This window comes from Melanotaenia boesemani, chromosome 6, assembly GCF_017639745.1.
Source record: "Melanotaenia boesemani isolate fMelBoe1 chromosome 6, fMelBoe1.pri, whole genome shotgun sequence".
Lineage (NCBI taxonomy): Eukaryota > Metazoa > Chordata > Actinopteri > Atheriniformes > Melanotaeniidae > Melanotaenia > Melanotaenia boesemani.
In genome coordinates, this window is record NC_055687.1 from 20641941 (window position 1) to 20669573 (window position 27633).

At 36.9% G+C, this 27633-nt stretch overlaps 1 protein-coding gene across 4 annotated transcripts in view; it reads right to left on the reverse strand.

Annotated features, from left to right (window-relative positions):
- Nucleotides 1–27237, reverse strand: part of osbpl3b (oxysterol binding protein-like 3b) — a 35827-nt gene extending 8590 nt beyond the window's left edge. For 2 of the 4 annotated variants that reach the window (XM_041988264.1, XM_041988267.1), the window contains exons 1-15: nt 27109–27237; nt 12785–12931; nt 9626–9742; nt 8907–8960; nt 8482–8595; nt 8115–8279; nt 7800–7923; nt 5522–5625; nt 5150–5242; nt 4897–5056; nt 3486–3616; nt 2759–2860; nt 1716–1853; nt 901–994; nt 494–738 (exon numbers count right to left, since the gene is read on the reverse strand). In XM_041988264.1, coding sequence (XP_041844198.1) covers nt 494–738; nt 901–994; nt 1716–1853; nt 2759–2860; nt 3486–3616; nt 4897–5056; nt 5150–5242; nt 5522–5625; nt 7800–7923; nt 8115–8279; nt 8482–8595; nt 8907–8960; nt 9626–9742; nt 12785–12880 — 1737 coding nt within the window. In that variant the 5' untranslated portion in view covers nt 12881–12931; nt 27109–27237. Of the gene's footprint in view, nt 1–493; nt 739–900; nt 995–1715; nt 1854–2758; nt 2861–3485; nt 3617–4896; nt 5080–5149; nt 5243–5521; nt 5626–7799; nt 7924–8114; nt 8280–8481; nt 8596–8906; nt 8961–9625; nt 9743–12784; nt 12932–27108 lie in introns of all 4 variants that reach the window. The other 2 variants (XM_041988265.1, XM_041988266.1) reach the window with 2 other exon arrangements.
- Nucleotides 27238–27633: the final 396 nt, after the last annotated feature.

Below are 27633 nucleotides of genomic sequence, written 5' to 3' on the forward strand. Positions count from 1 at the left end.
ATTAAAAATCAGTAAATCACACTCACAGGCTAATGCAATGGCATTATTGTCAATATTGTCATTACAGCCATTATTTAATACTTTTTTACTCTAACTTCTTTAAAAAATATTTTATTGACTTTCAAGAGTTTCCCAGTATCTCATGATTGCACTGTTATATTTCTATCTATTCATAATTTATTATGCTTTTTATTCATTTGGTGCTGCTTTTTGAGGGGACTGCCAAGCAAAATTTCATTATATTTTCCACATGTAATGACAATAAAATATCTATTTATCTATGAGACTTCTGCCTGGACTAAATCTGTCTTGCAACAGAGATTTTGTTTTACCAAAATTGGACTTCCTGGTAAAAAAAAGGAAAATAAATAATTACTAATTGTTAATGCCATGTGTCATTCAGCAACTGATTTGACCAGATTCAACCCTGAATCATCAAAGCAAATAATATATCAAGAGAAAAGACATCTCAGCAGTTGATCTACCATCTCACCATACGTTCAAAAGGGTCCTGTGTGGTAGCAGCCCTGTCTAACAGTTCACTGTACTCCAGCTCTTCACACAGTCTCTGAAGGGTGTTGAGTGGCTCATTAAGATGCACAGGCATTGCCACCTTGGACAGGTCTTTGCCAATGTTGTTTCTGAGGATGTTCCACAGGCTGATGGTGCTGTTACTGGGGCTGGGTGAGGGCAGACAGGATCGACGTTGACAATAGACAGGGCCTTCTTCTACGGAGCCTTGAAAAAGATGCATAGGTAAATTGGAAAAGACACTGTGGGAAGCATCTAGAAAATATGAAAATTAAATGATTACAATACAAATAAGCCAGGATACAAAAAGGAAACAACTACAGCTAAGTTGATAAATCTCCACGGTGGTCAGTACGGTGTTAAATTTACCTGAATTTGGTCTTTCACTTTCTGTTTCATTGCTGAAATTGTCCATGGAAAAGTTGTCACTAATATCACTGATGTATGAGTCATCATCAGATACCTAAAAAAAAAAAAGATTTAGTAGCTGGTACATATTAGGCAGGTTTTTAATGACAATGGCAAAATGAAGGAACGGACAGGTCTCTTTGAACATCCTGTCATGTTAGCCCTGATTTTATTGAGTTGGAAATGATTTCCTCACACCTAGTCATAAAGTTGCACCTCAGTTCACTGTATTTTTAGATGAAAGTATTTAACTTCTATTTCCACATTGCTTCTGCTCAAGCTGCCATGCCATCAGACATGCAACACAAACACAGAAGGAAGAGAAAATAAAGGAAGATACAACAGACTAGTTTTATAACACAGGTAACAATAACCTTAATGTAGGACCTCATAATGTTAAATTAAATCTCTTATTTTTCTCTATGGAGTCGAACACAACTGAATTGTCAGAGTGCTTCATACTGTAAAGCATCATGTACATCAGATACAGAAAAAGAACTGAAGAAATCTTAAATGACTGGCAATCAATAAATAAGGCACATCTGGTGCTTCTCATTATGAATTTTTCTCTCCAATTCTCACAGCTATTCTTGTGAAACAGATGCTGCAGCAGAACTGTCATCACCATTATAGACAAGAAAAATGACTCCAGATATTAGCAGCAATAATAATTTAATTATTAAGCTCTGACAAAAGTTAAACTGCATGTCACTGGTTGATTGGGAGTGAAAAACACAATACTACAACAACTAATGCTGACTGTTGATCACACTTACCTCATTTTCAGAGGAACTAGCAGACAATAGAACCTCCTGTGCATCAAAAAACTCAGACAATGACTCTGCAATTGAAGCTCTGCTCTCATTGGATATTTGGTGTTTGAGGGGATTGGAGTCATCTATAGAGTCCTGTTTCTAAGAAAGACAGTGTTCATGGCTTTAATATGAAAAAAAGGTAGCTCTATAATGTCTGTTAAATGAAATATACAATGCAAATATGACAGCATTACCCAAATCAAATTGTAGATATCATTGCAGCACTACATTTCTGCATTGCTATAGAAAATACAGAGATTTGCAACTATAGATAAAAATATTTTTAAAAGAATATTTATGTTTGTCTATGAAATTTACTTTAGAAATTATTTTACAATAATGAATTGTATTAATTACAGTTAAATTAATTAAAGTTTTGCACCTGCTGTCATATTTCCAATAACATAAGTTGTTCACAAACTTGCAAAGTACACTCCAAAACAAACAAACAAACAAACAAACAAACAAACAAACAAACAAACAAACAAACAAACAAACAAACAAACAAACAAAACAAACAAACAAACAAACAAACAAACAAACAAAACATGCAAGAGGTTACAAAAAGGAATTTTCCCCACATCTGAGCTCAATTATTACTGGAGCTGATGAATCAAATCGGAGCTAATCCCAGAGGAAGAGCTATTTGCAATATGTGTTCAACAAATTTCCAGAGACACAATTAAGTAGATCTGCTCACGTCTTGTTAGCAAATCTGATTAAAAGAGCAGAGAGCCTCCTTTAGAAGAGAATTATGTGACAGGTAGTCAGAGGTCTTCTGAGCCATGCTGTAGTCAAACCTGTACATAGAATAAAAATGCAAATTGTTTCTGTTTTTTTTTTTTTTTTTAATTTTCATTATGAGTCAAGTGAGGGGAAGGATGGTTCATTTTTTCTGTGGCAAATTCTAGACAGTGTGGGTTGTAAAACAAAGACAGAGATAGTACTGTAATAATCATCATGCTGGGGTGGGGAAAGCCAAGTCACTGGATTCCTGCACCCACCTGCACAGGGGCAGTGAGATTTATTAGTGTGGGCTCTGTGATGTGGGACTCAGCATGAATCTTGCTCAGGCGCTCTCTCAGCTCAGAGTTCTGGGCTAAAGCCTGGAAAAATAACCGGTGTAAACATTGTTTATGGTACACACACCCAACTAGAATGACCTTAAATCCTGAATACTTTTAAAACTCTATTCTGATTTTCCAAAGTGCCATTCAAGTTTAAATTGGAGTAAATTGTTGCTATGTTAGTGTCTTTATGTGAGGCTGAATAGGCAAATCCACAGTAATGGAGGAGGAAAAGCTAAGAATCTCCAGGGTATTTAAAATAAAAGAAATGTGTTGGCGTAAAGCACACCAACATTTTGATGTGGCAAAAAATGATTTATTTCGCCAGCTTAGAAATTGTCTACAACCACACTTACACAATGCCTTGCTGATGCCACGAGAATGAATGTGTATAACCAAAGACAGAAAACAGAAAATAAGGTTTTAGGTGGGAGGCTGCAACCAGAGAAAACATGACTGTAGCTGAACGTGGTCTTATTAAGGTGGGCAGACATCACACTTGGACCTAGTAATCCCACTAAAAGGCTAGTCAATGTGTCATGCCTGACAAGAGTTGGGGGAGGACACAGCATCTGATAGTTGTGTTGAAAAGAAGGTGGAATACCTAACCCAGTTCCACTGACTGAAAGCTTTGCCATGTTTGAGAGTGTTTTGCTTCACATACCGCTGCCAGAGTGTTCTTCAAATTAACAACTTGTGGTGAGGTCGGGGGACATGATTCGTGATCCAGAATTTGCTTTAATCTCTCCCTTTCAGATGTTAGTGAACTCAGTACTAACTTCATGGTTGTGTGCACTGTAGCAACAACAGAAAAAGAGGAGAGCCTTAACTCCAATTTGCATTTAACCAGAATGATATAGCTCGAACATACAGCATATGTACAGCAGAAACAGTTATAGTCTGTCACACAAAGCTACCAATAAGCTGTGAACATGATTTTTTTACTCAGCAAGCTGCATTGTTAGTCTCCAAACCTTCATATTACCACACACGTCATGATCACTGATTTAGAACTTACAGACAAGCGTTATTAAATAATCCCTGTAGTAGACTGAAGTCAACTCTCCATTCATAGCTTCATAATTTAGAACCATACAACCCTTTATTTGGCACCAAAGCAATTAAACAACCCTCATAATTGCTAACAAACTTCCCTCCTTGTCTCCATTGGGATTTTGGACCAGTTCTCATCTGCAATGACTCTAATGTAGCTAAGCTATTCAAGCACCAGGGTTTCAAAGCAGACACTCCAGCAGCCAAAATCTCCATAGACGCAAACTGAAGGAGGACACTTTTCTGTAACACAAACACTCAAAACTTTAGCCAGCCTTTGGAAAAGCTCACTTGGTGATTAATTCTTTGTGAGATGACATTAAAATTAAAATGTTTGAACAAAGGAGTGTGTTGCATACTTGGTGAGAGAAAGAACAAGAGCTCAGTCTAAATAACTTTCCCACATTCAAGCATACTGAGGAGAATGCAGCTGCTGGGTAATCTTGTTTAAGTAAACTAAAGTGATATAAAACAGAACTCCATTTATATTGCAGGGGAAAACTTCAGGCAGCTTGTAGAAAAACCTGAGGAGGGCTGGTCCTTCAATGACGAAGGGGTCTATACAACCAGTGGAGTCAATAAATGGCTGACAAAGGAATAACATTTTAGTATGTCCCAGCCAGAGTCCAAAATAAAAACAAAAATATACAGAAAAAGCCTCAGTAAAGACATCTTCCAGTGTCAACAAACTGAGGGATGCCACAGAAGAGAACTGGTCCAGAACCCGGTCAGGCAAACAAAAAGCTTGTTAGTTTTTACAAAAACTGTTTGATTGATGTGATAGCACATAAAAGCTTTGCCATTAATTTCTGACATCAGTTTGAATTTATTCTGTTTTGCAACAATCTATTCGAGCTAATTGTTAAACCTGTAGTCAGTTATTTTGTGTAATTTTCACACACAAGATGCAGAAATCATCTATTCGCAAAAAAGATATTCTGAATTTTGTCATTTAAACAAATATATACTGCTTATTAAGGATAACTGATGCAAACTAAAATAAAACAATGGTTTTCACTTACAGTTTGTTGCAACACGGCAAAAATCCTCCTGCAGTTTTGCCACATCAAAAGGGGAATCCGTGGTTTCAGGGTCGGCTTTTTCATTCCCGAGTGCGGCTGTAGAAAGGTTGGGGTTAGAGGCATGGAGCCGGACAGCACCAGAGGAGATGCAGCTTGGTACCTATGGTAAGGGAAAAAGAACAGCTGCCAAAAAGACTCATATTGAGAAAAGATTTAGTGCTGGAAAGATTTACTTTATTGTCATGTTGCCCACCTGCAGAGTTGTTTTGACATCTTTATTGTAGTTTTTATTGCGCCATTTCCTTGGAAGTCTCTTTTCTTTTTTGGGGCTGTCAAATGTAGATGTCTAGTGAACATAAAAGAAGATGATGATGGTCAGCAGAGAGAATATATGTAAGACTGAAAACTGTTTTACAACTGCTTCAAGACACAACATGAAAGAAGTTCTTTATTTAGCAGCAGTTAACCTGAGGATAAACAATAAAATATGTACAAGTAACTGCAGGGACTTTAGCTTGTATTTTGGATATGATTTCTAGTTTGAATTTAATTTTGCATTGCAGTCATTACAACTAAACCTACTATGCATGTCAATATTAAAGGGAAAAAGAGACAAAACGCTGACCTGTAGTGCTTGGATGGATGGTGCAGAGTAGGTGCGGTGAAGGACTTCCATGCTTTGTAGCAGGTGGTTAAGCTCCAGCAGGTAGCTCTCACATACTGACAAGTCTGTAAGGAAGGAATATGACTGAAAATCAGAAAAGGAAGCTTCAAAGAACAAGAGAGACATATAAATTTGCACTAGTTGGCATTTTGTGTTATGTAGACAAACCCATCGACTCTCTGCAAAGCAGTAAAAAGTGATCAGGTATCACTGAAGTCAGGCATTCTTACGCCAGGGAAAGGGTAGCAGATCCACACAAGCTCATAAAGCTGCTGTAGAGCATGTCCATTTTTTTAGGTTCAATTTGGCAACACTAAAAAATTTGCTTCTCCTGCATTGAGATGTGCTTGATATAATTATTTTCCAGTAACAACAGTATATTGTTAACTCAGTGCACCAGATGGTTTGTTTCACTGTAATCTTGGCAATCTCATGAAAATCCAACTGTTTAGCAAGGTAAATTCAAAGCAACACACACTAAGACTATAGACCTGCCAGGGTACCACAACCACAACATCCAACTGCACCTGCCTGTGAAAAGGCAACGGTAAGCCAATAGCAAGCTCAATCTGGGCTGTCCCACATTTGGACATTTATAGGGTCAAATGAGAATCTTCAGAACACACACTCACAACATCTGCTTCTAATGCGCCTCCACTTACAGCGAGTACTGAAACTTAGAGGTCCAGAGGTGAAGATGTTATGAACAATTGTTTATAGGTTTCTGCAAATAAAGACTAACAATATACCTGCATCAGTATTCTGTAAACAAATGTATGACTGAACTGTCACCAAACATACATTTTCCCAAAAGGTTCTTATTTACAAAATTACAACTTCTCACCAACAGCCAGTCATAGAATCTTAATGAATGAAAACTCAGACAAACCCTGCATCAGTAATCACCAGCTTCCTGCGTTTAATAACACTACCCTGCCGGTCTTATCTAACATGCAAATAAGACAGCAGGAAGATGTAATTATTGGAAATGACTGATGATTGATTGACGTGTTAATTTCGAATATGAAAGACAAAATAATACAAATGTGACAAATGTCATTTTGAAGCCTAAATTAAATAAGCTGTTTTCACTAAACTTAGAGGTCCTTTTTCTTTGTCATTTGCTACTTTATTGTAAATAAAAAGCTTGTGATTAGAAAAGCTAAAATAATTATATATATATATGTGTGTGTGTGTATATATGTATATATATATATAGATAGCTGTAACTTTATCAGCTAATGCATCTGAGTGGAACAATGAGATATCTTAGCATTATTATCCTGATCAAGCTTGCAGACAGAGTGTATAGGACAGTATATATATATATATATATATATATATATGTATATTTATATATATATATATGCTTGTTTATATTATATTGTTTTATTTAACTTATCTTATTGTTATTATTGTTATCTTTATTGCATTCTATTTGCCTCTATTTTGCTTTGTACCTGTATATATTGTGTCTTGTGCTTGTCCTGCTTTACTGTTGGTGTTGTATTGCTGCTGGTACCCAAATTTCCCTGAGGGCTCTCCTAAGGGATTAATAAAGTATTTCTATTCTATTTTATATATATATGTATATGCTGATAGTTTGGAGGCTGAAATATCTGGCTAAAATAATGGCTAACTACGTTTTCCCTAGTTTGACCTGTGATGACTGATGTTGATAGGATTCTGATACTTTTAAACTCTTTCATTCATATTTTCTGTTGCCTGTTTAGTTTATTCACACAATATAGGTGTGCTGTTCTGTGTAAATTGTGTGTACTGTTACATTAAAGGAGACAATCAATTTGCTACCTGCATGGGTCGAGATACTTTTGTAAAAAGATTTTGAATCTTAACAGCTTTATTTTCTTAGAAAATGATAAAAAAAATATATATAGGAGACAAAGAGGCACTGTAAATAACTAGAGTAGCTTCCTCTGATGAGGGACAGTTGGTTGAATCCACTTAGGTTGAAAGGAGCTGGCCAGTATTCATGCTTGTCCTGGAACTCAACCTCAGATAAGCAGCAAAAGAAGGATGGATAAAAGGGAAAAAAGATATATTGATGGGACACTGTCACAGCTTGTAAATCAACCGTGGACTGAGAAGTTACACAAAAATTTGTATTCCCACATTTGTCTTGTGATACAAGGCTGTAACTTTGCAAAAGAAGAAGACATACAGGCTCTGCTAAGTGTTAAGAGACTCACAAATTTAGTGTGCAGCTCTACTGTCTCACCTTTGGAGCATTTGTCCATGTCATCAGATGACTGGAGCCAGGCAGCGACTTTCGCCTGGCTGTTGGAGCTTAAGGGGAAGGTTCCTGCAGAATGCACTGTGGACTGTCTTCGTATAGACATGCACTGCAGCAGCAAATAGAATCAAAAGTCAGACCAACAGCAATTTGCTTTCTTCATAAAAAATCTTTCTGTCAAGGGACTTTGCAGTTTAAATTAATAAGGAACAACAAAGGACATTTAGTGAGTTAGCGAGTTTGCACTTAAATAGAGACCACATAGTTACAAACTGTGTGCAGTGTAGTGCTCAGTTGTACCCTTCTGATAGAGGCACCCTCGACCATGCTGGGGGAGTTGGGGGAGGGGTAGTGGGGATAGTAGAAGGACTTCTCGTTAGTGCACATTGCAGTCTCATTTTGCCGGTAAAGCCGATGGTGACGCAGCTTCGAAACCCATTCATCAAACATCTCCTGTGACTTCATCTGCAGATCAGATAAGGAGGAGTCATGTAAAGGAGACGGAAAACACATAGAAAGAAGAAGGACACTGTGACTACTATACCCTTGAAAAATCACACGAGGCTAAATGAAACAAGTAACTTTGATGTTAGCAGGGAATTAAATAGAAATAATCTGGATCCTTGCTTGTGGGAGATGCCTTTTATTTATTGGCTTTGTGGTTTACCTTCAGGTGATAGATGTTTTCCTCGGCGTCAAGATCAATACACTTGGTCTTCTTTTTAATGGCCATGACGGAGAGACCCACATCAATGCAACCACGCAATTTCCCTTTCTCAATCTAAGAGGCAACACAAAAACACTATAAGCACATTAGACTGAGCACATTAAAAATGCTACAGGAAGCTGTTTAGTCTTATAAATAGAATAATAATAATCCCGTTATTGGCTTTGCCAATTCCAAACTAACTTTCTGCATCACTGAAATATAATAAATAGCAAAAGGGGATTGAGAGGGAATTAGGTCCTTTTGTATCTGCACACACATATTAGCAGCAGCATAAAAGGAAAATTACAAAAGACATAAACTGTCTTTTGAAATCTTCTGTAACTGACAAGTCCATACAATGTAGAGCCAGAAGCTTTACTCACATCAGTGCTGCATTTGCCATACTTAAGAATTCCCTTGTCCAAGAAAAAGTATCTCTGTAGGGATAAGGAAAGAGAATGAGCACATGAGATATAACCAAAAATAAAATATAACATTACTGACAGAAGGCCATTATACCATTATTATGATTCTGTAAGGGACAACCTCTTGATAAAGTAAGTAATTAATGTCTTTGCAGTGAGATGTTTGTCATCCCAGATACTTCTCTTGGATCTGTCTGCCTTTATCACACTTCCTTTCACTCAGATGCAATCTCTCTCCTCCACTCTATTTCTAAATGTATTTCTTTGGGCTCGTAGTGTACGTCACAAGTACCAGATTGTTGAAAGCACAAAGACCAGACTGGAAGTCAATACTATACAGATCTAGTAACCAACAGGCCATCAGCTAATGCATCTGAGTGGAACAATGAGATATCTTAGCATTATTATGTAGGAAAAGCTTTCAGGCAGAGTGTAAATAGGCACTGACACAGGTCACGTGTAACTTTCCTGCATCTCCCACACAAGCTCATTCAATTAGTTTAAAACTCAAACGAGTCATGTCAGCATGTTTGCAAAGAGACTCTGGTAAGTGTGGAAGAAAGCTGGCAAATTTAATTGACAGCTGTCACAGTTTAAAATATGTCATGACGTCTATCACTGAGAGAAGTGTAATATCACACAGGTCATTTGAGGACCTTGCAAAGGTTTCATCATACCTTATGCCAACCCTTCATAGGCCACTTCCTCCTTTTCAGCATGTAGCCCTCCTGTTTCTGGGGCTCAAGAACACTGCTGAATCCTCCACGCAGGCCTTCCACTATTTCCCAACTGTCCTGCAGGTACAGGACACATGGTTTGTGAGATCTCTGAGAGACAGTTTAGTTATGCAAATTAATCAAATTAACCACACATAAACCATGCTGGAAGTTATGGCTGCAGATGCAGTGAAGATCTGCAGCATCATTCCCATCTAGTGTCAGCCAGTCTGTGGGAGGCTCTGAGAGCAGGAGATCAGACTGTCATTGCTACAGGCCTATAAAGTTACATGTCTAGTGTGGTTATTTACACTTTCACCTCATGGTCCCATTTTCAAAATTACCTTACCTATCTCATCTCACTTTATGCAATAAACCTTTTTTTTTTTTTATCTGAGATTGGAACGGTCAAGTCCAAATCCCCTGCAAATGCAGAGATTAAGATGACATTTCATCATGGCTTTATCTACAATGCGGTGTTTGTACTGCAGCAGTGAGATTTCCTGGAAGGCTTTACAAACACTACAAAGGAGTTCATATTATGTTTATGTGGACACAGAGAATACTGCATCATTTTTTGCTTTTCTATGTTTTTATTTCCAGTTTAAATTAATAATTACCTCACTGATCAGTTGGCCAATTACAGTTTTCACCTTTTGTGAATCATTTTTACTGTTTATAAATACTTAATAACCCTTGTTTATTGGAGTTAATAAAGCTGATATTGCTGTATTTTAAAATTATGTCATAAATGACCTACAAAAACAGTAATGGTGTAATGCCACCAGCATCCCCAGAGACTTTGGATCTTTGGCAGAGGTTTGAGGTGACTTAGTTTGTTGCCTTAGCGTGTCCCTGACTGTTCCAGTTTAACAGTTCTGGCTCAACAAACCCTATCATCCACACAAGCTGACTGCTAAAGGTGAGCCCATCTGAAATAAAAAGGATGAGGAAAGGACAAGGGCACAGCTTGTGGGCTGATCCTTCAGTCTCCCAAATACTCGTCACAGCTCTCTCCTCTGACACAGTCCTACAATGAGTCATTACTGTCACATACTGCCTATGCACTTTTTCCAGGGTCAAAATACACTTGGTTATGCAGTGCCAAGAAAACAGTTTTAGTAATAGGATTAGTGCTTTGCATAAGGAAACTGTAAATGACATTCTTTTAAAACTTGTCTAACATCCTGTATCTCCTGCTGCGTCTCAAGATGGTTATCTGGGTTATCTGGGCAGACTGAGCTTTTTTCTTAAAAAGCAAGCGTGATAAAAAATGTTTAAATAAATTAAACAGAAAAGTAATTGTTGTGTCCATGCCCTTCTTCCCAGAAGATTCTCTCCTTCTCTCTTTTAGTGTTTCTAGTGTAGTATCAGGTGCATGTTTGCCAGGTAACCTCTCATCATTCATTCTGTCTATGTATGAAGTATGAAGGCATGGTACAAAAAGTATGGCAGAGAGTACAGTAGAAAATCTTTTCTAAAGAGGAACTTGGCTATCAGAGGAAGAAAAAAGACTTTTACTTATTGTGGGAAAAAAAAACAAAAAACAAAACAAACAAACAAACAAACAAAAACACATTACTACTTGTTAATTTTTTCACATTTTATGTAAAAAAAAAGTTCATATTTTTGTTTAGTGCTCTTTACTGCTCTTGATGTAAACTGTTTTAAATTGTATTAGTAAAATATTTGTAATGGATTGTTTGGCTGTTAGGATTTATCTGGATAAAGACATTTTCACCCTGTGTAGCCTTCTCAGATCCGTTTGCGGTTTACCAGGCTTCTTATTCCATTTCCTAATTTGTACATCCTTGAATTAACACCTTGACCCCTAACCTTCCACCAGATATGCAAGCAGAGAAGACAAGGACAGACACAAAGACATAGCTGGTGAGGTCACAGGTTTTTTAATAAAAGAAAACACATCCTTGTTTTCCTTGTTTTCGAGCCGTCTTAAATCAGTATCAATTAAAGAGGTTACTCTTTACTTTGGTCAAATGAGTATTACAGGTGTTTGTGACAACATACATGTTTACTTGGAGAAGGATGCTGGACAAAAGAGGTGATGAGGTACAAATGAAACAGACAGACATGAACTTAATATCTCTCCAGTCCCACCACTGAATCCTGAGTCTACCCTCCCACCAACTGAAGAAGAAAGAAGAAAAAAAAACCCTCCAAAGTAACACACTCAAAAAGAATTTGAATCAGATGCCAGAACAACTTGAACTGGCACAAAACAGGAGCACAAACTGAGCTCTGAGCTCAAAATGTTTCAGGAAATATGTAAATGATACATGTCTCTAGCTTCTCAAAAACCCCATTCCCAACACTAGTCTATGCTGGTTCCTAGTCAAAACAGATAATAGCACATCTTACTCAGGTTAAGTTAAGAAGGTGGAGGTTAGGTTAAAGCTGAGTTAGATTATCCAGGGCCGAGCAGAATCTGTAACACTGACTACAAGTCTGTTCCTTTTATTGCAAATTAAGAGATGAAAACCTGTAAGTATGAAAAAATCCTACCACACCTGATTGAAGATTATTTCATATTAAGATATGTACTTGAAACCACTATTTACCACTGCAGGATATTATACTAAACTATATTTATTTGCTCCAAGTATTGTTTTTTTTTTTCCTTTGCTAATGGGAAAGCTTTCGCAATTCCTGCATTTATTGCTTTTTTCAGAACAATTAACCAGAAATGACTTGTCCTGTGTTTGTTGTACTAGATTAATACTTAATTACTTTCATTTTCAAAAGGAAATGGCATGTGGGTAATGATAAATTAATGAGTGTGCAGCCTGGAGATAAACGCTCAAAGCAAATGCAAAAACATTTGTACATGATGCTAATAAGTCCTCAGTGATATGAAATACCTTTGTGGAAATAATTGTACATTTTTAAATGAGTCACAGCACAAAAATATTCAGGATTTGTGAAAATGTGGTGATCTTAAACTTGAGGAGAATATGAAGGAGTGGCTGCATTTCTTAGCTAATGTACGTTTACTTAAGAGCAAGATACTACCTTTTCATTACACAAACTGCAAAATAAGAAAAGAAAAAGAACAGCGTTTAGCCTCATTCCTCCCCATGATCTGTGCAACATGAGTGTTACCTGTCGACTGTCATGTTTGGACGAGGAGCTGCTGTTGCTGCGTGACAAGGAGGAGATCTTCTGTGACATGGCTGAGCTGCGCTCCTCTGAGCTCATCTTGCTGCAGACTGGCCAGAGTCAACTACAGCTGGATTACAATGGACATTCCTGTAGATGGAAAGAAAAGGTGAAGAGGGGACTATGTGGAGACAGTGTGCTGAGGAAGATCTTTTGAATAGGAAGGGTCTCCTAAAAGCCCTTTAGTGCTCACTGAAAAATACATTAGGTTATTTAGAGTGATTAGTTTTGTCAGCATCTTGTAGCAGAAATATGGCTGTAATGAGAAAAGCTGCACATAACTCTTAACAGAAAACAACATTGACAGTCAGGACTCTAGGATATAAATTATACTGCTACTGAAGAGACTGCACGTTTAAATAATTCATATTGTACCCTTTCATACAGTGATGGATTAAAAACATTTAAAAATCCCATAAATATAAAGCAAACACTTAAAATACATGCAAAACAGTGTGGGAAGACATATTGCATTCAAACTTAAGGAAAAGTACCTAACTATTATCTGTAGTAGGTATACTTGTTTTAACTATTTGATAGAGTCTAAATAATTTGCAGACTACTTAGTGGAAAATTAGTGGTTCCTATGGTTTGTACAGTCTTTTATTAAAATGTGAAATTTGTTCATATGCATATGAACGTAGTAACAAAATTATATTATTTCTATTTACATTCAAAGTAAAATATTAGCACAAAAAACAGTTGTAAAGATATAATGCTTCTAAGAGAGATGTGATCAGTGTCTGGGTAAATATTACTGAGTGGTGGTTGGTATGGCTACATGACATCACAGTAATGAGGAACATAAATAACAAGTGTCACGTGTAAGGATGCAGTGAAATGTGAGATAATCAGCTAAGTGTAAGATCCTCACCTCAACAGAGTGTGAAAATAGTTGGACCTCTTAAAGGAATGACAGCCTTCAGTCAACAGCTGCACTACATCCAGTGTAATTAACATTATGTGCCTGGTCTACTGCAACAGCACATCATACCACTTTTCACTAATTCAGTGTGAGTGGCAGTTTGTCATAGTTCAACTACCAGGCAGAGAGTGTGTTTGTGGATATCTTGTCATCCACACAGGAATGAGCAGCAGGTCATTAGTTTATCTTTACCGAAGACGTGCAATGATACTTACTTTGATGGCCATTACACCAGAGATCACAGCTATGTGAAATGAATGTCTTTGTGATTTTAAGATACACAACAATTCATTTTATGTCATAACGCTTCCTCTTTCAACAACAACCCTCTACAGCAGTTAGTAATCCCCTAAAACCTCACCTGTGTTCCCCAAAATTGTACATATCTATGTTTTTGCCATGAAAACAAACTCATGACCTTAAACTTGCTTGAGTAGGACTCTATACCTTTTCCCTCATTCATTGAACAGGGATCTATGAATATAGTAGATATCTTCGCCTATACCACAGGCACAGACTCAACAGCACTACAACACTGATTCTGCTACACTATGCCAATGCCAGATCTAAGACTGGGGAAATCAGGCATTCACATTTGAACCAGACAGAGAATAGTTCTCAAGGAGAGGAAGCTAAATGACACAAAGGACGTTATGAAGCGGTAATAATGACACAAATATAAACCTCATACCCAGTTTTGGGACATTTGGTTAACTCTTATTGTTAGACCAAACAGGTAACAATGATTGGGACTGCTAATTATCATCATAATGAAAACGTGATTAATTTTGCTTTCACACGATAAGTGACACCTGCTTGCACTCTTTTCAGAGAGATGTAAACAGCAGTGAAAGACAAAGTTAGGTCAGTGGGTACTGGCTACATGTACTGAAAGAGTTTCCACTTCAGTGCAGGAATTATGAATGCAGGCAAGATGGAGAACATTTGAACATTTCTGCTCATACCTGTGGTGTCCCCTGAATAAATGCTTGGAACGACACACTGTTTAAGTGTGCTCAGTGACTAAACTCAGTTGTTTTTGGGTTTAATTTAAAAAACAGTTACCTAAAAAAATGAGGACTGCAGATTTTTATAGACCTTTTCATTGTAAACAGTATCTTAAAAAAATCATCCACGTCATTACAACTTCGAATGAGACGTTGAGACTTACAGAATCAGATGTCATTCTGTGTCCCAGCCATAAACTAAACATGTCATGTCTGCACTTTGCTATAAGAGTAAAACACTCAGAAAAGCGACTGCCTAGCTTGTGCTTTTTCTTATAGCTTGTTTTTCATTTATTTGACTCTTCAAAACACATGCCAAATAACTGAACAATCTCACTCAGCACATACTCTGATTGATTCTTCTGGCAGATATGGGCAGTGTGAACAGTGCTTTTACTGAGATTGATCAGATTGATTTCAATTAGCTAGAAGAAATTTTGTCCATGTAAACATAGATTTACATATACAAACAATCATGCATGATCAAACTCATACCTGCAGCCAATTTTATAATAATCAATCAACATGCATGCCTTTGGATTGTGAAAGGAAATCTAGACTAATAGAGAAAATTCGAATAGAACATGCCAATGGAAATCATCCAGCAGTTCGATCGCAAATCTTTTTTCCAATAAATTTAACAAAAAGAGATTAATTTTCTGTTTGCTTTGAAGTTTTGTTCCTAGAAACTGAGCACAATGTTTGGCTTTGAAGCAAACACACAGGTTGTGATGATACATCCTAACTGACTTTGATAAATGTATAAAAGCGCCTCAAGATAAATAATTGGTGTAACTAATTTCCCATTCAAAGACCATTAAACCCAAGTAGAAAAAGGGGCACAACAGATGATGTCATAAAAAGAGCTCCAGTGGAAAACAAAGTGAAACCATTGTTTAATCCAGCTGTTTTATACATTTAAATAGAAACAGTATCAGTTAAGTATAAACAATGATTGCCCTTAGCTCAAATAACTGCACTTGAGTGATTATGTAATCATAGCGATGTTTTCTTTGTATCATAGTGACTAATTATTCTTATTGTCACAGTACAGCTATCATCTGTGAAAATAACAAATTAATATCCATCTTACTACTTAGTTAAAGAACACTTACGATTATCTTTAAAAACAAAACAAACAAAACAAAAAATATATATATATATATATCTGTGATTGCTACAAAATGGTAGCATCTGCAGACACCTTTTGATATTACTAATCAGTTGATGGGGACCATTGATGAGGGCCACAACATGCTTTAAAAGCTCCTGAAAAATTCCAGTAAGCTGATCCTTACTAGCATTGTGTCTCGGGCTGAGTAGGACAAACCACACGCTGAGTGTGAAGTCGCATCAAGGTTAAATACATTACCCGTTTTGCATCAGCTTGCTTTGCACCAAATGATGGCTACAGCCTCTAGTGTTAGACATAAGTGTGGTCATCTGAAACCTCCACTGTGGCTAAGCCAGCGCCAGTTCTCTGTCTGTGGACCACAGGATGAGATTTACAAAGCAATGAGCCTAGAATGAATCCAAAAATGTAAAACAAAGAGGCACCTGATAGAAGTAGAGGATGTCTTGTGCATTTTGCTGCTCATTTAATACAAAATACCATGAATTGACAATGTGTAGAAACAGAGTGAGCCACAGACAGCAGTGATTTATACCACACTAAATGTAATCTATCTATCTGTCCACCCAGAGCTCCCTTACTGTCTTGTATTATTTATTTATCCTTTTTTCACTGATATGTGCAGGTTAGTAACACTGTCGCCCTTCAGGGTGTCATTTCATCTTATGTAACAACACTACTTCGCCGGCCTTCATTAAGGTGTCAGACGTCAGAGTTCCACTCATCAGCCTTGCTTACAGTAGAGCTTCATTTTAATCGCATAACAATATTTGCCCCCAAAAAACAACTTTTTTAACATTTTTTTTTTTTTCACCTAAATGGATTTTAATGGACAACTCATTAAGAAGTAGGCCTATACGTGCTTTTACGTCAGCCTCCAGTCTCTAGATTAGTCTCTTCTTTGAAATAGAGTCACTAAAACTCGCTAAATTTAACGTCAAAATAGTTAAATTGGCAACACTGATTTAGCCAAGCTCCAATGTGTATCTTGATTTAATCGGTGTAATGGAAATCGTGCACTCACAAATGTAACAGTGAGTTTAATTAAGTGTAATTTGTGTCCAACATTAAGATTGCATAGTCATGTAAAACTACTAATGTCACCCTGTGGAGGAGCGAGGTGGAGTTGTGTCAAGTAGCTCCCTCCACCACTAAAACTGACTGAACAGAGGTGTAAAGCCTGGACTGAAAAGAGTGTGGAAAAATGACAAAATGAGTCTGCTTTAAGCAAAAACTGGTATTACAAATTGAAACTATGTTGATTATACTGAATCTTAAATTCCTTGGAGTAATTTAAGGCTAGCTTACAGGGACAGACTATAAAAGATCTTTGTGTAAACCATTCAGACATTTAATTTGTTTTCATATTTATAAAGAGGCGAATACTTTATTTAATTCCTGTGCAATAACATAAGCAATCACACAACTACTGGTGTTTTACATACCAAGTTCATAAATGTATGTAACAGCTTTCTTTTCAGTGTCACACACAAAAGGCTAAACAGAGAGGAAAATGAAAGCTCTTGAATAATACAATAAAGTGTGGGTGGAAGCCCCAATTGTTCTGTAATGAGAAACCAGCATGACACATTGGACAAGATGTACATCTAACTAGCGAGGTTTAAAACCAATACTGTTGTCTTGATTATCTCACTCAGTATGTTCACTCAGCTCTGGAGAAGAGCTTTTTTGAGTATGATATGAGGCAGTTGGGTTTATTTGTTGTTTTTTGACACTTAGGTTTTAAATGCTAACCAGCTAGCACTAACTGATGTACTCTTGTAATATCAGTCTGTGTAGTACACTTTTCCTTCATTGTGAGAAATTACAAGAAAGGGAATTAGTGTTGCTCAGATTAGTGCATTTTTCTTTTTGACAGATTATGTTTCCAATACTGTAAAACATCACAACTTCTTCTAGTTGCACCTAGATGAATACTGCCTCGGCATCTTGTCAAGGATGACTACTCCTAACTTGGTCCTTTTGTTGTAAGAGGAGGTGATCAGTTCTCCCCCATCTGATTCTCCTCATTCATTTGTTTGAGCATAGCCAAAGATAATTCTGCATTCATTCTTCTGCTTCTGTCTGTCTGTTAGCAACATAGCTCAAAAAGTTATGGACAGAATTTGTAGTTAATTTTCAGGAAATGTCAGAAATGGAATAAAGGAACAAGTGTTCACATTTTAGGGGCGATCCGAATCACAGTCTGGATCTGGGAATTTCTTAAAGGATTCTTTATTATTGGGAGATAGGGATAATTTTGCTATTCCATCTTCTAACTAATCAGATAATGGCCAGAATCATTGGCACAAAACAAAATAAAATAAAAGAAAATAGAATAAAATAAAATAAAATAAAATAAAAGAAAAGAAAAGAAAAGAAAAAAATGACAAGATGACACCATGGTAGATCTTATAATCCAACATTGTTTGACCTGTACCATGTTGATTTTCTGCAGCTGTTGATCCAGAAGGTTCAAATGCAGGGCGTACTGGATGGGCTGTTGGGCCTTTTGGAGTTTTTCTCATGTGAGTGACTCTATGGCTTGGCAGAGGTTTGTGCTCTCTGAGTGCTTCTAGTTCCTTATAAACACTGAATAATGAACAAAAAATGTTTTCATTACATTTCTTTATAATCTCATTTGCTACATATACAATACATTTTTTTAGGCAATTTCTTTTTAGCCTCTAAAAAAACCAAAACACACACACACAAAAAAAAAAAAAAAAAAACAAAACACATGGACCACTCAAAAACAGTACTTTTCTCAGATTCTTTTACTAATAGTGTTCTCTATCTGTAATTTTACAATGTTTTACAAAACGCTTATAAAACTAACATATGCTGAATATCTCCTCTACACCTGTAGAGGAGATTTCCCTCCATGTTTGCTGTTTACTAACGTGCGCTGCGCCACGGCTCTCGTATGTTTTAATAACAAAACGCCAAAAGATGTGATGACCTCAAAAACATGGGTGCAGATGAGACAAACTATGTAATAATCACTGCAACCTATGAAGACACGCTAAGAAAGATACATTTTGCATTTAGCTTGCAGCTGTATCTGATGCACAATGAAACTACCTGTGCAGCCGTATCACAAATATCTCTCAGACCACCGATTCAAATCAGTGAATCTTTCTATCCCTACTGAAAATGCTGTTGAAGTTCTCACTTGTTCTCTCAAAACAACCTTAGACCTGTCAAAACGTGGACACCCATTGATCTCTGGAGTATCCTGCACTGTTCCTCTGGCAAGGATACGTTGCAGCTTCAGTCCTTAGATCTTTACACTGGCTTCCTGTTTGTCCAAGAATTGACTTCAAAGTTCAGCTTTTAGTTTACAAAGCACTGAATGGTTTAGAGCCAAAGTACAATCAGGGTCACTCTGTAACTTTTATTTTTTTCATTTTATCTTATTTTATTTTAGCTTTATGTCTTTATTGAATTTCTTTTATTTCATTTAACAGCTATGTACTTTTTAATGCTTCTTTAAAGCACTCTGAATTGTCTTGTACATAAAATGTACTATACTAATAAACTTGCCTTGCTTTGCCTTCAGGCAGATTTTCTGAGCTTTGGCCTTTGTGGATTTGGCTTGTTCTGACACATTATGTGGATGTTTGATTGGCTTGGGATCAGGGAAAGTTGGAATAATCACCTTTCATAAGCTGTTCCTGAGGAGGTTTGACCTTTAAGTGTCAGCAGCTTGGCAAAATACTGTACATTTGGCAAACTGACAAGATATCTACCTTTCAAGGCTGCTGCACACAGTGATAGTACCAGTTTTGTCAACTGGAAGCTCACTAGAGAGCTGTTAACAAGTTTTTGGACAAGGTACAGCGCTCAACTGAAGCTGTAGATAGTTTAATGTCCCTCAAAGTTGTGCTAACTGCATTGACAGAAGCTGAAAGCCCTCTATTACATCTCATCTGCACTTCCTGTAGCTGATGCCTTTCTGTCCTTCCACTGTCTCTAGAGGCTGCCAAAGGAGCTGACAGGCATAGCAAGCTTTCAGGCATCATTAGGATGTGACTCACCAGAATAAATGTCTTGTGGTTAAACCTCCACAGTGCAGCTTTCTTCGGAAATAGAGTCATAACTTGAAAAAATTATAGTACTTAAGCTCCTATTAACAGCTGGTGTGTGACAGCAATCAGAGCGTTTGGGCCGGGATGGATTTCCACTTCTTAGAAATATGAAATCTAAGTAGTAAAAGTGAAAAAGGGCACAGTTCTGCTGAAGTTCAGTATGGAGTAAAAAGGTGCTTAACGCAGGTTTAGAAGCAAGTATGGTGCAAGGTGATCTCAAATTTAATCAAGCTGATAAAATGACACATAGATAAATAGCCGTTAAATTTTGAGGTTTGCAGAATACCTTTCTTATTATACAGAATAATATAGCAATAAGAGAGTTATATTTCAATGTGATGCAATGAAAACCACTTATTCCCCACGTTTATTCGGCCTATGTGTATGACACAACCTATTTTCATGCACAAAGCAAACCAAGCTGCAACATACACTATAAATAAAAAAAAAAAAACTAACTTTGTTTCTTTCAGCAGACAAAACGAATGGCCATTCCAGCTTGGACTAAATCTAAAAGGATTCCCCATCTTGTGTTACTGGCTGATTTGATGAAACGGAATTATCCAAATAGAAGAGAATCAATGTTGATTTAATATCGCCACAAGTAAAATGTCCCTCAAAGCATCTCTGTGCTCTTTTCATCTATGGAACAATCTGCCTATAGGTGACATACAAATGGCCTCTGTATATGCCACACAGTTTTTATTATTTATTATTATTATTATTATTTTGCTACCTAAATCTGAATGGGAACTGTAGAGCATCATTTCCCTTTGCTCTAATGTCATCCGCCTGACAAAATCAGAATAACTTGTCTAATTCTGATTGCCTTTCATTTCCCTCTGCAGGCTAAACTTGTCAGAATCTGATTTTCAAGGAGCAGATAAATTATTCTTCCTCTATGTGTCCTCTGGTAGCTACCCTCTAAACAAGGAGAAACACCGAGCTCTCATTTGCTGCATCTAAAAGTTACCACTTTAATAACAGTAATCTTATCACAGCTGTGCATTACCCTGCCGGGATGATGCCACTCAGTCTTTCTTATTTCATTATCGAAATGCAGAATGACAATTTCTTAGAGCGAAATAAAAAGTAAAAAACCTCTGACATAAAAGCAAAATAAAGTGTGTTTTTAAAGCTGTAGGAAACAGAACTTTCCTTATACAACATAACATGTGACAAAGAAAACAATGATTGAATTTGGCAATCCACTGACTTAATAATAATGATTCATTCTTTACTCTGGCAGCAGTAACAAGCTCATCTCTGATGGGAAAAATATATTTTTCTGTAATAGTTTGTCATTTGGTTTTTGTGTGGATTAAACTACAGTTGCAAATGGGATTTTGTAACATTTTTAAAGCCACCAAAAACTTTTAAGTTTAATAATCCACTTTTTTAACATGCAAAATAGCCACCTTTCAGCAGAAAATGAACTATTTTAAGGGCATGAAAGTTTTTGAAAGGATTAAGGGAAATGTATTTAAGGGGTGACAGCACCAGTAAATGAAATTAATTCTGAAGCCAGTTGATATCACCATGAAATTTCTGCAGCTGGTTACAATAAAACAGGTATAGAAATCAGAAATTCTAGCATGTAAATAAGATCAAATCTAAATTAATATTGGATGACTTGCATAAAGTGAACGAGTGTAATAAAATAACAGCACAGTTTTTCTACCTTGCCCAGAGCATGCAAGGTAGCAGTTTCTAAATAGACACAAAACTTTTTCCATAACTACGTTTTCCAGACAAATTTCATTTTATCTATAAGGAGACTGTCAATTTGACATCTACATTAAACTGTTTTCAAATGTGCAAATAAAAATAGTAATTTACTTTACACCCTATATTGTAAAACCAAGTTTATTTAGAAGCTATAAGCTGTGTTTGCTCTAATTTGTGGAATTTCAGAGTTTTAGCATGCAATCATTTCATCTAATGCCGACAGCACCAACAATACGCAGAGCTTTGATTAAGAATAGCAAAAGAGAAGAGGATAGTAATTCAAATCTGAATGCAACACCTCTCAGACTGTGACATCAAAAACTGTGATTGGAGTTGTGTAAGGTCCTTCAAGAGGCTGCAATCAGTTAAAGAGAAGAGGTACCAGCTTCTGTCTCAGTTTGAATTACTGAGCTGGAAAAGAGAGACAGAGAATAACACTGTGGTAAAAGACGACTGTACAAGAAATAGAGGAGAGTCCCGGAAACATTATGGCCAAGAAGTAATTAATCACCTCCAGCCACAACTTCTGCCATTTATCTTTTCCCAAGAAGACCCGGGCAGTGGAAGTGTTATCCATCTGCAGAACAATGGCTGCACAGAAGAGTCAAGATATTTCCTTTCAAAAGATTACTGTATATTATTCCAACAGCACCACCAAGTCATCATGGTAGCACCGCCATTAGCCCAAAGAATTGACATAAACTGGATTAAACCCAAAATAAGATCAAATTTTTTTTAGGGCGTCTCTTGACCAAGCAGGGTCATGCTAGCCCAGTTTCAGTGCGTATGTGTTTAATACACTTTTCTGGAGATGCACAGATGGTAATGCCTGCTCCTGATCTGCTTAAAGCATCATGGTGAAAGGTTGCCAATGCCGGAGGGAACCACTCCAAAAAGCAGGCTCATGCTGCTGAGCTCTAAGTGCGGACTGCTTCCTCCTCTATTTCTAATCATACATTTTCCTCAGCTTAAAATTGAGTTTGAAGCACTTCCTACTCATCATATTGACCCTCAGAGAGAAAGTTTCTGGAGTTTTGTTCTGATGGAGAGACAAATACTGTTCCCTCCATCATACCTTACTGCAGTATGAAATGTGTTTTCATTCATGTTAAAAATTGTCAAACAACTGAGAAGTGTCGAAAGAGGGCCTCTGTTTTGTTATATATGCACTGTAGAGGAGCCTGACAGCTTCAAAACTCAACGCCAGCTCATTAGGACACAGAAGCTTTGGTTTACTTTAACGCTCACTCACCAAAGAGCAGACAAAACCCCACCGAATTTCCTGCAGCCAACTGCAAACTTGGCAAACTAGCTGTTGCTTTTCCAATTTAAGATCACTCAGCAGTAATTAGAATCCAACAGCACTACCTCAACATCCTTTCTCATCTTAATTCAAAAACCAACATGTTAATGTTTCCTTGTGAGAATACATAGGGCCAAAAACACAAAAAATATCAAAAAGCAGAAAGAACATCTGCACTGCCACAAGAAAACTCTTTGCCCTTGGAGTGGAGATATATTTAGATATGCCATGGTTTTCCATTATCTTCCATTTATGGGCAAACAAAAATGTACACTCCGCCTGAGAGGAGTTTGGGAGATTTACTTTAAGCTTGAACTCTGAGCTGCACCAGTAACACTCAAACTCACTGCATTGTATGGATGAGCCTCTGGTACAAATCAATCTCTGATTAAGTATATCATGGGAAATAAACCAGAAACTGTACTGTGGGACTCCATGAGAAATTAAAGGATGGGAATCATCTACAAAGCAGCACAGAATTTTCTTCTTTAACAGGCTTGGGTATATGTTGTTTGACTGCAGTTGTCAGTCGGACTTTCTTTGCTGTGTCATCTAATGTTATTTTTTAATATGGTCTTCTTTTTCTGTCAAGTTTTATTGACCCAATTTCCCTCTGTTACCTAATGTACTTAAGAGTAAGACAATTGTATAATCCTCAAATCAAATAGTCACCATATGGTGTGTGGACTTTTTTCTGGCTAAATGTAAAAAGCTTTATTGGATACACATCATGGGAGAAATGTGCTGAGAAATTGCTATCTTAATGGTCTAACATTAACTTCTGCCTACATTAAAACAACTGAAAGAGTGAAAGCTAACAAGCTAACACAGGGACAACACTAACATGATGATGTTTATGATGTCATTTCACATGATGTTAGTTTAGCCTGTAGCATGCTAACATTAACTGGCCGACGATGAACACGCAGCACGGCTGAAAGTAATGGAAATGTTACAGCATTTCCACGTTTTAACTCAGAAAACAAATGATGCACCAGAATGTGATGATCGCGACAGATATGTTCTTATTTGAACTTATAATAAGAAAAACCTCAAAACTCTGTGTTTTATGTGAATGATTAAAGCTTCATTCCAACATTTTGGCCGACATAATATCAGAATAAACACCAGGGCTCTGGAGTGCATCAGCACTTTTTAACAGCAACTAATCAACACTGACAGAAAAAAAAAAAATGCAGAGAAATGTTATTTTGTCATTTCTGTTCACAGTGTTTCTGCCTCCTCACGTCAGCTCTCTTGTGTCTCAGTTTGACCATGTCTCAAGGCTAAAAGGTGTTCTTGCTCACGACTGCATAATTCCATCTCAAGATTTATGTGAAACCTGAATGAGCTTAACTTCAGAGCTCTGCTGTGAAAACATTTAAGGTTTGATTTGACAGAGGAGAGACTAATCATGTGAACAAAACAATCATTTTCTGTACCCTAGTGCAAAAAAACCAAAAAAAAACCAAAAGACCTTTATTTTATTTGTAAAGTTTATTTGTAATTTTATCTAAATTATACATGTCTAAAATTCATAAGAATTGAAATTCATAACTCTTTAAATAACACATTTGGACTGTGATTTTTTTTTTTTTTTTTTAACAGGGACAGCACATATTAAGAAACAAAGATAAAAATCAGTGTAAATATGCCAGGGTTAGCCAAAAGCAAATTTTCACCCGTTGTCCCTTTATATAGTCAAACTCTTAAAATACCAGTATTTGTCTTTGGGACAATTCATCAAGTATTTCTCCAGATAATAAGAAAAGTTGAAAATCATGTCAAGACATCAGTTTTACATTATTTAAAAACACAAGACATTTCATTCTTTGAAATAGTGAAATTTTTAATAATTAATGTTACTAGAGCACAAAAATGACCAAGATTGTATAAAGGAGTTTAGTAAAAACATGTCTTTGCTCTATGAATTTACTATTGTTTTTAAGTTAAAAGTATCAGCAGGAGCCACCATCGTTAAATTTTCATGCTGATATCTGGCAGTCTGTAGGAGGGGTTATGAAACCAGCCTTTGAGCTTCCTACAGTCGTTTTGGCGCCTGGAAAAGGTTCAAGACACAAGCAGCAGCCTGCCGTTGAAAGTCTATACAACTCATTTGAAAAACAGCAAAATGATATAATTGTCAGTTTAATTCTGATATTTTTTGGTATTTCACACTAAATTGTGTCAAATTGTTTTCATCAAGCCAAAGCCTGTCTTGAAAATGGACTTAAAAGCTGGCACGATCTATAAATGTAGCTCCTTTACATCAAACCACATTCACCTCTTCCTGTTTGAAACTGCATGCATCATTTACAGACGCCTACTTTCCACACAAAGAGAACAAACACCTGTCACATGCTCTTCCATGCATGTCTGCTTTGCTTCTTCTTTATCTACTTTCTACATTAGTCACTTGCTGTTTGTTGGATATTTAGAGAGAACTATTTATTAGCATAAACTCTGCAGCAATGCACAGGTCCCTGTATGATTTATGATGTCGTGTTTGGACCACTGAAAGTGACCAGCTCAATACTACAGCCATTACTATCCATGTTGTGTTAATGAGTGCATGAGAATTATTGACCGGTAGGTATCAGTGTACTGAGCTGACACTGTGTGCAGTAATCTGCAATATGACATTACAGGATAAGCACAGCACACAGCAGGTGACCTAGAAAGCTGCAGAAACGCTCCCAGTGATGTAAAGATCAGGACAAAAATAAATGGTGATTACTGTAGAATCTAATAGATTTGTTTGAGAAAGTAAACATTTAGTAAAACTACTCTGGAGTTCTCCTCATGCAGTGTAGTGTCCTAAGGCTACTATAACTACACAGACAAATATGTTTAAAAAATCTCCCTAGCTGCTGCGTTCCACAGATTTTATTGATTCCTCTCTTGCACAATCTTGTCTCTGAGTGTGATGTGAAAGGAACAGAAAAACCTCAAGAGGAGTGGCAAATTGGCCTAAACAAGCCACAGTCCCTAGAGAAAACAGCTGTGACAATGAAGCAGGAAAGGGAATTCACATGCTCGGCTTAACAAGTATCGAGTGTTACAGCAAACATCTTTACTCCAGCCTTTAAAAATTTCTATATCAAAAAAGTTTTCTCTGAAGACCTAGATGCTGTCCTTCACCTGCATATATGACTGATGAAGGACATACCCAAGGTCCCCTCAAGAAATAGCTTCACAGAGACGTTTGAAAAGATATAGCATTGCCTAAAAAAGGCCCTTGTTGCTTTATTGACACAACACCCATGAGAGCTGAAAGGACGTTGTCTAAGTCACACAATTACCATTTCTCTGAAGAACAAACAGTTGTGACACAAGTTCAAGAACTACCCCCAAACTCCAAAATCGTCCTAAATGTGCTGAGTTCACGCAAAGGCATCTGGAAGCATGTTTATGATCATCATCTGAAGTCTGTGAATTAAAAGGCACAATGTGAAATAATCCTTAATCCTGTTTTTGCACCAAACGCTGCGCAGTAAGCATAACACGCTGAGCTTAAATCCCGATTACACTTGTGCTCACTATCACATACATCAACATCCACTCAGCATGAGAGATGCTAACACTCAAACAATCTCCTTATTGGTTTGAACTCACACTGGGTATCTTTCCTTATTGTATATTAGGTTAAAATGAAAACAGTAGACTATCCTCCAACACTTGTCTTTACTTTTCTAAAGGAAGAGTAGGGGGTTTAGAGTTACCATGGAGACAGAAATGATGTACTGTACTGGTGTTTGGTATCTGAATCACCTATGATGTTCAAAAAAATTACTGCTCCTCGGAAAACTCGTTGCAAGCTTTTAAGTCATTATTGACTACGCTTGTATTTACATTAAAACACTTTATTATTGGTTTTTTTAAACTTTAAAGCTTTACATTTAATGCTAGATTAAACTGCTGTGAAATGTTTTGCGTTAAAATGAACTTAAGATGCCCTTGATCCATGCAGTCAACATAACTAATCCTAAAAGTAAAGGTAAAGAATGTTTCACCTTTGTCCTTGTAAAAGAGAGTCAAAGACTACACAACATAACAAGCAAAAGAAAAACAAAGCACTTACCTCGAGGTACAGATAGAAAGATTCAAAGAAGAGATATTTATCTACAACTAGTGAGGAGCAATTCAAGTAGAAATGACAGACTTAATACACAGTCTCTTTACTCCGGTATGACATGCACATACATGCAGCACTCTGGCCGCTCTGAACACATCAATTTCTCCACCTCTGCACGGAGGAGGATGATGCAGCATGACTGGCTGAAACGAACTCCAATTAAAAAGCACCTTCTTTTTCTTTTTTTTTTTTTTTATCTCGACGTTATCTCAAAGGGGCGGGGTTTGTGTAATTGACAGCATCTTTTCTATGACGTTACAGGAGGACCCCCAAATCAAGGACAAACAGTAAAAAATAAAACTCTCTCGTGCGAGTCATTCATTGTAGTCTGTAACTGGGCCTAACTGTAGTTGTAATTGTTTATTAACGTATACATCTTATCCCCAGATTATTTAAAAAATCTAATGTGTCAAATAAGATTGTAACATCCTTCTCCTTTTAAAGCAACGCTGAAAACACACGAATAAAGGA